Genomic DNA, 12852 nt, shown 5'->3' with positions numbered 1-12852 from the left:
GAGAAGTTAGAGGGTTGACATGTTGTGGGGTTGTTAACCAATGTCATAAAACAATATGTGTACTACTGTTTCATGAGAAACTATTTGTTCCGTAAGCCTTCACCTGAAGTACAATAAAAAAAAAAAAGTGTATGTTAATTTGGGCTGTCACCAAAGAGATAAAAATAAGTATTAACCATTTTAATATATTCAATTTTCCATTTGAAATTGTAGGTTTATATTGCCCGCACTGAGCTCACATGTGGCATTTGATTATTACTCACCTGTATTGGTTTCTCATTGCTTCTCATACCTAAGTCTTACCTACCTACCTAGAACATAAGTTTCTTGAGGTCAAAGAGTTTATAACACTTCTTTCTTATCTTTAATGCCCACCTCGATGCATATGTAACAAAGTTTTAAATAATATCCATTACTCTTGTTAAGGTGCCGACTTCCAAAAGAATGTAATAAATGCCCACTGAAACTATGGATAAAGTACAATATTTTGATACTTTATAAGTATCTTTTAAAACGTATTTTCTGTATGAAAAAATCATGGTTTCTGAAATTATTGTATTCTGAATTATTATATAATTTAACAAATACAGAGTTTAAAATAAAATCAAAATCCTCTAATTCAATCCAAATTCAACCAATAGTAATTAAGATCCTTTCCTTTTACGGCATTGTAATTGCCGTTGTTGTCGTTGTTAGGTGCCGTCGAGTTGGTTACAACTCATAGTGACCCTGTGTATGACAGAACAAAGCATTGTGCCATCTTCACAACTGTTGCTATGCTTGAGCCCATTGTTGTAGCCACTGTGTCAATCCGTCTCATTGAGGGTCTTCCTCTCTTTCACTGACCCTCTACTTTATCAAGCATGATGTCCTTCTCCAAGGAACTGGTCCCTCCTGATAACATATCTAAAGTATGTGAGACAAAGTCTCACCGTCTTCCCTTCTAAAAAGTGTTCTAGCTGTCGATTTGTTTGTTCTTCTGGCAGTCCATGGTGTGTATTCAGTATTCTTCACCAATAGCATAACTCAAAGACATTAATTCTTCTTCAGTCTTCCTTATTCATTGTAATTAAAACAAAACAAAACCACTGCCCTCAAGTCGATTCCGACTCATAGTGACCGTATAGGACACAGTAGAACTGTCCCATAGGGTTTCCAAGGAGTGACTGGTGGATTCAAACTGCTGAGCTTTTTACAAGAAGCTTTTTGTATAATTTATAGATAAAAGTAACTATCCTATTGAGTTAAAATGAAATAATTAATTAGTTAATAACTGAAAAGCACTTGGAACAATACTTGGCTCCATAGTAAGTACTCAGTAAATCTTAGCTAGTAGTAGGAAGAATACTAGATTCAGTATGGAGACAAATACTAGGAAAACTAGGTTCAGTACGAAGAGGATCACAGAGAGGCCTGTTAATTCAGTATCTACCATGGGCAAGGTGCGGTAAGAGGTCCATTGCCCTCGGCTGCATCTTGTCACCACTAGGAACTACAGTTACAACAAAAATAAGCTCTCTCACAAAACCTGGGCCTATGGTTCATTTCATTATCGTGGTATTTAATTTTACCCATTATTTCAACAGTCATACCAACTGAATAAAATAGAGAAGTTTAGCCAAAAATATACCTTTAAAAATGCTAAAATTTTCAGACCATCGCCTTCTTTCAAACCCAAAGTACATAGTAGTGGCCTAGAAATGTCACAGACAGTTGTGCCAGTTGTGTGTTGAACACTAATGAGGAGTTTCACTCACAGAGACTACAAAGGAATTGACCCCTGGCAGGTAAAAAAAATGAGAGAAGAAGGGCAGCCAGGAAATAGCAAGGGGTTGGGTGTGCCGCACGATGGAAAGTGCGTGTATTAGCAACAGGGGACACCACAACTCATCTTCAACTGATCATTTTCAGGCAGGCAGGACTGGGCACCAGAATTGCCAGATCTTCAGACTTTCCCAGAGACACTGGAAATCTGGACTGTTTAATGAAAACTCCTTAATTATATATTTTTTTTTTTTGCATGAGATTTATGTCTATTTCTTCATGCAATAAATTTTAAATTAAACATAAACAACAAACTATAAAAGATATATGGGGCTAAAGAGGAAATTTTGGTAGGAATTTTTAGTTCTTCTTTGCTTGGTAATTGGTGAAAATTGTTTGCCAGGATTGCTAAGGGATTTTGTGTTTTCTGGTCTGGTGTGGATTCCTGGAACATAGCATACTGTTTCTTGCTTTTGAACTTCTGCTCATGCTGCCAGCTCTTTCTGGAATGCTCTCAACTCCCCACCCTCACCAACACACACCTTTACCTGGATAACTATTTCTCATTCAATAAGACTCCCTCTTTAGTGTTGTATAAGTACTTCTGCATACTTGTGCATACCTAAAATTGTGTTGCAGCTGTTTGCTTAAATATTTTAGTCATCTTTGTAACTGCAGTGCCTAGTTCTAATGGTGTTCAACAGAATGCTTCCTGAATGAGTGAGTGAAGCAAGCACTTCATTTGTGGAAAATTTCCAGCGCGGTACTAGATTGTCTTCCTATTTAATTATTTCATTTTTTTCCCTTCGTTATTTTGTTTTTATTGTGCTTTAGGTGGAATTTTACAGATCAAGTTAATTTCTCATTCAAAAATTTATACACTTATTGTTTTGTGACATTAGATGCAATTCCCACAATGTGACAGCACACTCCCCCTTTCCACCCCAGGTTCCCTGTGGCCATTAGAGCAGTTCCTGTCCCTTCCTGCCTTCTCATACCACTTGTGGACAGGAGCTGACCATTTGGTCTCATATATCTGATGGAACTAGAAAAGCCTGATGGCATAATGGTTAAGAGCTATGGCTGCTAATCAAACATCACGAATTCAAATTCTCCAGGTGCCCCTTGGAAACCCTATGGGCAGATCTACTCTGTCCTATAACGTCGCTATGAATTGGAATCGACTCGACAGCAATGGGATCTGATTGAACTAAGAAGCACATTCCTCACATGTATTATTTTTTGTATAATCTTTGTCTGAAGAGTGGGCTTCGGGAATGATTTCAGTTCTGGGCTAATAGTGTGTCCAGGGGCCATAATTTCGGGGGTTCTTCCAGTCTCTGTCAGACCATTAAGTCTGGTCTTTTTACATGAATTTGTGTTCTGTTCTACATTTTTCTCCTGCTCTGTCCAGGACTCTCCTGTCAGGGTGGTCATTGGTGATAGCCAGGCACCATTTAGTTCTTCTGGTCTCCGGTTGGTGGGTTCTCTGGTTCATTTGGTCCTTTAGTCCTTTGGGCTAGGATTTTCCTTGTGTCTTGGTTTTCTTTATTCTCCTTTGCTTCGAGTGGGATGGGACCAATTAATGTACCTTAGATGGCCACTTGCAAGCTTTTAAGACCCCAGACGCCACTCACCTAAGTGGGATGTAGAACATTTTCTTAATAAACTGTTATGCCAATTGACCTAGATGTTTGGATGTTTCCAGGAAACTTCTTTGCTTTTGCTTTAGCCCAGTTGTGCTGACTTCCCTTGTCTTGTGTGTTGTCCTTCCCCTCACCAAAGTTGATCCTTGTGTATTATCTAGTTAGTAATTTCCCCTTCCTCTCGCTCCCACCCTAACTATCAAGGAATGCTTTTTTCTGCATTTAAACCTTTTCTTGAGTTCTTATAATAGTGGTCTCATACAATATTTGTCCTTTTGTGACTGACCCATTTCACTCGGCATAATGCCCTCCAGATTCATCCATGTTGTGAGATGTTTTGTGGATTCTAAAGTTTTCCAAGGAAAGCATCTTAATTTTAAATGTTTCTCTTATTAGTGTTATTTCCTTGTTGATTTTATTTTTTTCAATGTAGATCATCAATCATCTACAAATAATGAGACTTTTAAGTCTTTTTTTCAAGTTGTTTCACTTAAATTTTTTATCTCTTAAAGCATTAGCAAGGACATCTTTGTTAAATAGTAGTGAAGATAGTAGCATCCATATTTTGCTACTAGTCTTAAAGGGGATACCTCTACAATTTCTCCATTATGTAAAATGTTTACTTTGGGCTTTTGATACTGACATCTTTACTATGATAAAGAAGCTGCTTTTCATTTCTAATAAGAGATTTGGAAATGTTGCCAGATATAATGTGAACTTTCAAAAAGCATTAGCATTTATCCACAAACATGACCAACTAGAAAATGTAATTTAAAAAAATATGCCATTCAAAATAAAGCTAAAACATGTGGGAATTATAACAGACGCATGAGGAAATGCTCATGATCATTAGCCATTAGAGAAATCAAATCAAAACTATAATGAGATATCATCTCACCCCAACAAGGCTAGCATTAATCCAAAAAACAAAAATAATAAATGTTGGAGAGATTGTAGTGAGACTGGAACACATATACCTTGCTGGTGGGAATGTAAAATGGTACAACCACTTTGGAAATCGATTCGGCACTTCCTTAAAAAGCCAGAAATAGAAGTATCATACGATTCAGCAATCCCACTCCTTGGAATATATCCTAGAGAAACAAGAGCTGTCACACGAATAGATGTATGCACACCCATGTTCATTGCAGCACTGTTCATGATAGCAAAAAGATGGAAGCAACCTAGGTGCCCATCAACAGGCAAATGGATAAACAAATTATGGTGTATTCACACAATGGAATACTACTCAACGATAAAGTACAACAATGAAGCCGTGACACATCTTATAACAGGAAGGAATCTGGAAGGCATTATGCTGAGTGAATTTAGTCCATCGCAAAAGGACAAATATTGTATAAGATCACTATCATAAGAAATCAAGAAAAGGTTTAAACACAGATAAAAACATTCTTTGATGGTTATGGGGGTGAGGAGGGAGGGAGGGGGTATTCACTAACTAGATAGTAGACAAGAATTATCTTAGGTGAAGGGAAGGACAACACACACTACAGGGGAAGTCAGAACAACTGGACTAAACCAAAAGCTAAGAAGTTTCCTGAATACATCCAAACACTTCGAGAGACAGAGTAGTAGGGGTGGGGGTCTGGGGACCATGCTTTCAGGGGACATCTAGGTCAACCTGCATAACAAAGTTTATTAACCAAGTGTTCTGCATCCCACTTTGGTGAGTGGTGTCTGGGGTCTTAAAAGCTAGCAAGAGGCCATCTAAAATGCATCAATTGGTCCCAACCCAACTGGAGTAAAGGAGAATGAAGAACACCAAAGACACAAGGGAAATATTAGCCCAAGAGACCAAAGGGCCACATAAAGCAGAGACTCCATCAGCCTGAGACCAGAAGAACTAGATGATGCCCAGCTACCACCAATGACCGCCCTGACAAGGAATACAACAGAAAGTCCCTGATGGAGCAGGAGAAAAGTAGGGTGCAGAATTCAAATTCTAGTAAAAAGACCGGATTTAATGGTTTGACTGAGACTGGAAAGACCGTGGAAGACATGGCCCCCAGACTCTCTGTTAGCCCAAGACTAAAACCATTCCTGAGGCCAATTCTTCAGACAAAGATTAGATTGGACTATGGGACATAAAATGATATTTGTGAAGAGTGTGCTTCTTAGCTCAAGTAGACACATGAGACTAAATGGGCAGCTCCTGTCTGAAGGCAAGATGAGAAAGCAGAGAAGGTCAGGAGCTGGCTGAATGGACATGGGAAATTCGGGGTGGGAAGGAGGAGTGTGCTGTCACACTATAGGGAGAGCAACCAGGGTCACATAACAATGTATATATACATTTTTGTATTAGAAACTAACTTGAATTGTAAACTTTCACTCAAAGCACAATTAAAAAAAAAAAAAATCCAGGAATTAACAAAGAGTATACAAGACCACTATGGAGAAAATCTTAAATTCTATTTAGGGACATTTTAAAAAATCAGAATAAGTGAAGAAACATACAATATTCCTGGATGAGATGTCACATTAGTATTCAATTATCTTCAAATAAATCTATAAATTCTTTGCAATGCTATTCAAAGCTGTAGCCGAAGTTTTGGTGGAGCTAGGTAAAGTTATTCAAAAATATTTACGGAAGATTTAATGTCTACATACCGTATAGTCAACCTGGAAAAAGAAGAGCTGGTAAGTGAATTTGCTGCACCAGATATTAAGACATATTACAAAGCTGTGGATAAGAAAAAGTAAATTACAGGAAGAGAAAACCCTAATATTTAGCAAGAATATGAAGGGGTTCTCAAATCCATTAGTAATCAGAGGAATGAAAACTAAATTGACAATGAGAAATCGTGTTTCACATATCAGATGAGTAAAGCTTATAAAACTGCCAATTGTTGGATTGGGTAGAGGCGACCTTACGTACCACCAGTGGGTTTGTACACTGATGCAGACATTCCTGAGAGCCATCTGGCAGAATTTACATTAAATAAATGCATACCTTGGTCCTAGCAATATCAGTCTTGTCTCTATCACACAGGTACATAAGGAGACTATACGAGGTTGTCCACTGTGTACTTTCTTGTGGTAGCAGGGAACTGGAGGTAGCCTAGGTACTCATCACCAAGTGAACAAGTAAATAAATGTGGTGTGAAGAAACACCACAGAAAACCAGGCATCGGTCAAAAGCCATAGATTAGGTGTACATCTAGAATCATGGGTACAGCTTTAAAACATGATACTGTCTAAACAAAGTAAGAAGCAAAATAAGGTTTATAGCATGTTACAGCTTATATAAATTAAAAATTCAAGCACACGGAATAAGACTACATATTTAAAGAGGATTCATACAAGTAAAAAAAGGGCACATTAACTATGGAGGGAGATGGGGATGGGGCATAGAGATAAAAGAAAATTAGATGATAGATAGATAGACAGACAGATAGATGATAGATAACCCATTGCCATCGAGTCTATTCCTACTCACAGCGACCATATAGGACAGTGTAGAACTTTCCCATAAGGTTTCCAAAGAGGGGCTGGAGGATTAGTAGATAGTAGAACAAACCACAAATAAGAGAGAAATCTTCATGGCCCAATGATGATAGTATGCTGAGTAAAACTTAATTAACTCAACACTCTGTGCCCACAGATGATAAGAAAAAATAATCCAGTTTATTTAATTGGTTAAAAAATATTGTCTATATGGGCCAAAATAAGCCATATCTTTAGGCTGGAAGGAAGCCAATGTGAGATCTTTCACACATAAGCCTCTTATGCTGTACAAGATTTAATCCTTCCCTACCTCTTTTCCCGTCTACCTAACTGTTGATTCTGCGCCATGTAGTTTCTTAGAACCTCATCCTGCGCATACTACTTTCTTAGCCAGGAATTCTCAGACCTGCTCTTCTCGCTTTGTCACCTGAATAATGCCCATTCATATTTTACATCTTAGCTCTAACCTGCCGGGTTCCATCAGATTGAGTACATTTGTCCCATAGCTATTACCTTATGGTAGTAAAATGATCTCCTTATGCGTCTTTCTCCTTTGTAAAGTCCTCAAGGGCAAGACTATGTCTTATGAAGTTTCTACTTTCACCCGTCTAAATCTGTAGGGTTTATTTCATTCTCACTGCTGCTACCCTAGTCTACGCTGCCATCTTTTCTCATCCTCCAGTACTGCTAAAAATGTGGTCTGTAGATAAGTGCAGGCCTGAGAAATGTTTGCTACTGGTCTACAAAGAATTAAGTACAAATAGTGAGAACAGATATACAGAAACTTTTATAGCAATTTGACATCATACAACATCCAAGCATATGATTTCTGTTTTACAAAAGTAATTTCCATGAGGGATCAAAAACATAAAAAAGGTGGTCATTTACTACAACAGCTTGAGAAGTGCATTCTAGAGTACTACAATTATCTATTACTTTATTCCCCCACTCTCACTTGTTCCTGCCACCAATCCAGTCTTCCAGTACAATCTTTAAATAATGCAAATCTAACTTTCGCACTCAGAGCTGGCCGTTTAATCTGCAGGGCCCAGAAAATAAAAATTTGGAGGCTGTCTTAGTTACTTAGTGATGCTATAACAGAATAACAAAAGTGGGTCGCTTTAACTAAAAGAAATTTATTTTCTCACAGTTTAGGAAGCTAGAAGTTCACATTTAAGGTGTCAACTCTAGGGAAAGGCTTTCTCTCTCTGTTGGCTCTGGGGGAAGACCCTTGTTCCTTGGCTCCTTGGTGATCTTCATGTGGCATGGCATCTATCTTCTCCCATTTCTGCTGGTGCTTCCTCTCTTGCTTGCTTAATCTGTTCTTCTACATCTCAAAAGAGATTGATTTAAGATACATCCTATACTAATACTGTCTCATTAACATAACAGAAGAAACCCATTCCCAAAGGGGAGTACAACCACAAGCATAGGGGTCAGGATTTACAACACATATTTTGGTGGGACACAATTCAATCCATAACAGAGCTCCTTGTTAAAAAAAATTATTAAGAATTTCAAAATGGCGACAGCATAGCATTAAACTGAGTGTGGGGCTTTTCTGAGCATGGAGACCTGTCTAACTGCTTGGGTCAAACACCCGTGAAGTTCACCCTGTTCCTACTTAACATCTTCCAATGAGTTCTCATAAGTCAGACTAAAGTCCTAAATCTTTAACATGGCCTACATGGCCTGGCATAATCTGACTTCTAATCACTTCTCAAACCTCATCTCATGTCAGCCCCCAATCTCCCAGTCATTATTTTCTAGAAAGTGTGGTCTTCTTCCAGTTTCGAGACCACGCCAGGCTCCTCACTCACAGGTCTGCAGTACTCTGATGTCGACTCTTTCCCAGCTCACTCCTCCTCCCTCCTAAAGTTTCAGCTTAAATGTCTTCCCTCTCTGACCCATTCCCCTATCCAGGCTAATTTTATATGTTACATATTAATATTATGTCTGTCATACTTTCTCACAGTACCCTAAATGTTTCCTTCAGAGCATGAACCACAGTGAATTTGTAAATATATGAACCCCCGTCACTTGACCATGACTTTCATGAGACTTTGCCTGTTTTCTTCCCCATTGCTGCCCAGCACCACTCTCAGTGCCTGGTGCAGTGAAGTATTCAATCAATAATCATTGAAGAATGACTAGAATATGTCCCCAGTACAGTATCTGGCACTTAATAGGATGAAATAAATGTTTGCTGAACTATTTATTGGTCAAGACAAAAGTCTGGGATAAAAGACAATTCTGTGGAAATCTCTAACATAACATACGTATATATGCTATGTATGAGATCTGATTTTGAAATAAGGGTATTGAGTTCCTAGTTTATTTCAAGGCAATTGTCTTCTAAATGTAATTTCTAGTCACCATTGCCCATTTATAGTAGTGTGATTAGAGCTGCGATTAAACTTGTATCTCTGCCCAGGAGATTTGACATGATGGAAGACAGAAAAGTTCTGCTGCTAGGGCAGACAGAGCCTAACGGGAGTGTAGCTGTAGGTTTTTTATTTTTCCAGAGGTTGGTTATATCAACAGCTATGATCATTCTCCTATAATTAGAGAAAGATCGAGAATACCACCACCCTCCTTATGAATTATTTTTATTTATCCACTCAGTCTTACCCCTTTACAATTATTTTATATGAAGCCCTCTTTTCCTTTAAATAGTTTAAAGGGTTCCAGACTAGCATAGTAAAACAAAGCAAAGCAAAAACATGCATGCAGAACCTGTTTGGTATTGTTTAGGCAAGGAGGGTAGCTGACTTCATTTTGTTTTTTGCCCTGATTTTAATGGCACTGCTATATCACAGGTTCTCATCTTAGGACATCCATAAGCTCCATGAAATAATAAATAAAATATTTCATGAATCTGCAGATGTTCAGGCTTGTGATTTTCGTGAGATTTTCTAAGAGATTACACTCCAAACAGCCTGACAGCCCTAATATCAATGCATTTTACAAAGAAAGAGTTTTAAGTAATCCTTATATTCAGAGAGTGTGCAGAAAAGGTTCCCAACCAGCACTCACAACCATCAGACCAGAACATTTCTGAATGCACTGGTATAATGCAGGTACCCTGCATCTAAAACAAAGCACATTAATGATCCAAAGAAATTTATCTTGGCAATCACAATAGAAGTACATTCATTAAAAAAAAGAAGAAGAAGAACAAGAAGGGAGAAAGAAAATAGAAAGAGAGAGAGAGAGAGTTTGTCAGATCTTTTTATTATAGCTGGAATAATGCTTACACACTTTTCCAAAGCCTACCTTCTGGATACCAAGGCTGTGTGTGATCAGACCACTCTTCCTCTTCCCAGCAAAAGCGCTTGTAATCAGGACAGCAATCAGAATTTTCCCTTTCACAGAATTTATCACAGTAACACAGTGCATCCATCTCATAGTACTGAACGGCACAGCCATCATCTCTGTCTTTACAACAACCAAAATGTCTACAGTATTGCGCTTTGAAAATAGCTCTTTTGAATCGAGTGCCTTCCAAAATGGTGTGATTCCTTGGCAAATAAGCTTCTGGATTCACTTGTCTTTGAGATAAATACTGCTTTTCCATCCAAATTTCTGTGGTAAGATAAGAAAGGATTAAGATCTTATATCCGGTCCACATTCTTTAGAGGTCAGGTTCAGCTCCAACTTTCTGTTATGTCCACTGCCCTTGGCTTTGGGGGCTTCTCCTTGTAGCCTAATTTCTAATCATCAAGACACAACAGCCTGAACCCCGAAACTGATCCTTTACTTGAACCAAGTAAACTTCTTCTAGTTAAACATTAATCAAGGACTTCAATGTTTGCCCAAGATAAAGTAAGTACTTGAAACAGATCACTGTCATTCCTCCAATGTTAAAAATTTATATTTCATATCATGTAATAATTTTTCATCACCTTAAAATTATCTACATAAAATCTTATGTGTAGATGATACATTAAATATGGCTTGTCCTTCCACCACAAAAAAATATATATCCTTAAATCAAAAACCTCCCTGGAATACGCATGGCCCAGATTATGGCTGTAATAACCACTGGCGAGGTGCAGGAAATTCAAAAGTCAAAAACCTAATTACTCATTCCACCTACTTGCACTGCAAGTGAAATCTAAGCTCTCTTGAGGTTGCCTGCTAGGATCTGCCATATCAATAATAGTTACTCTAAATCATGCCTAGTCACACACTAGGTTGATTTCCCATCTGTACCCCATTTACCTACCAGAAGCATTTTGATTTCAAGGCTTAGTGGAGCCCTTATTCAGCTAGAAATTCCCTGAGGGTGACCTTAGTCCTTACTTGGCATTGATGTAGGTACCTGCAGTATTTGGAAGGCATTTTGTAGTCAAGAAAATCCAGTATTCCTTGTTAAAGAGCTTGCAGGGGGGATAGAGTTGTGAAGGAAACTCAAAGGTCAACTCGTCTTTCATGTTTCTGTAGAGCTGTGCATTTACAGAGGGTTTTACCATAAGGTATTTATTCATTAACTACAATAACTCCCTTTGGATTGGGGATAAGTAACAAGCCGATGATGATTCAGCAAGAGTAGCTGGGAGGCCTAGTGGAAAGTCTTGGCAATCAGAAAACTTGGACTCCGGTCTCCACGCTACTCTTTAATTGGCTCTGTGACCTTGGGCTCACCACTTACTTCTCTGTGGTCCTAAGTTATTTTCCTATAAAATAAGGATCTTCCTTCCCAAGGGTAATTTACGATTGTAATTCTTCAAATTTGCTCCCCGTCTTTGTTCCATAGGTTATTCAACTCACTATTTTATCTTTATTTTATCACTATCTTCTGGCACCTTCCCCTGAGGCTATAGACTAGTACAGGTCTTGCTCTCTCTCTTTTTTAATTGTGCATCATCTACATGTTATTCTCCATAATCTTCCCACCTCTTCAGTTGAGTAACTGCTGCCTCCTCTTCTTCCTTAACATCTATTGAGCACTAAACTATGCAAAGTGTTGTCTACTTTCCTATCTCATGATAAACCGCTGTCTGGAAGGTCGCCAACAATCGCCTAACATTCAATTCCCATGGATCTTGCCATACTGTGTTTACGCCATCTTTATCGTAGATGAATCTTCTATATCATTTAGCACAGTAGATCAAACTGGTTAAGAACTGACTAGCAGTATGTTTTCGGGAAAGTGGCTTAATCTCTCTTCATCTCAATTTCATCATCTGCAAAATTTGGATATTTATTAGCACATCGGTCAGTGGGAAATTTAAACGAGATAATAGTAGAAAGTACTTAAAAAACAAAACAAAACCTGTTGCCGGCGAGTCAATTCTGACTCTTAGTGACCCTGTGGGACAGGGAGGAACTGCTCTATAGGGCTTCCAAGGAACAGATGGTGGATTTGAACCGCCGATCTTTTGGTTAGCAGCTGAACTCTTAACCACTGAGCCACCAGGGCTCCATTCAAAGTACTTAGCACACCACATATGCTTAGTGAGTATTAGTTATCATTAATAGTACACCGTCAGCTTAGAAATTCTTCCTTCCTTTGCCTTCTATGCTTACATTCTCTCCTGTTCTCTTCCCATTTTTCATAAGGTTCCCAATATATCTGAACTCATGAACTTTCTTCCTTTCTCATTGATCATTTGAAATATGATTTCACCAACCTTCTCAACCCTTTCTCTCCCTAGTCCACACAACTTGTCAATATCCCCTGCCACTCAACAAAGTCATTCTCAAGTTATGTTGATTTTACATATGGAGTATTTATAGATTATCTTTTTCCTCAGTTTTCTAATATTTTCTATCTCCTCTCTTCTAATCTCCTAACTAATCTCTCTGCATTCAACCTTACCTTTTAAATTCATCATCTACATTGATGCAATGAGAGCCATCTGACATGGAAGTCTGATCATGTCACTTCCTTATTCACTTATTAATTCTTTATTGAGATAGGGATGTGTTGGGATTGGGCATATAGAGTTAAACAAGAGAAATGCAATCCCTC

General features: G+C 38.3%; 1 protein-coding gene across 1 annotated transcript in view; it reads right to left on the bottom strand.

Annotated features, from left to right (window-relative positions):
* The window catches only part of TINAG (tubulointerstitial nephritis antigen), a 115874-nt gene extending 105221 nt beyond the window's left edge, over positions 1–10653 (bottom strand). The window contains exon 1 of the mRNA XM_004386819.2: positions 10152–10653. Within this exon, the coding sequence (XP_004386876.1) occupies positions 10152–10506 (355 nt within the window). The 5' untranslated portion in view covers positions 10507–10653. The remainder of the gene's footprint in view (positions 1–10151) is intronic.
* Between the last annotated feature and the right edge of the window lie 2199 nt (positions 10654–12852).

The sequence above is a fragment of the Trichechus manatus genome, unplaced genomic scaffold (assembly GCF_000243295.1).
Source record: "Trichechus manatus latirostris isolate Lorelei unplaced genomic scaffold, TriManLat1.0 scaffold00172, whole genome shotgun sequence".
Taxonomy (NCBI): domain Eukaryota; kingdom Metazoa; phylum Chordata; class Mammalia; order Sirenia; family Trichechidae; genus Trichechus; species Trichechus manatus.
This window is presented reverse-complemented; position numbering and strand designations above follow the sequence as displayed.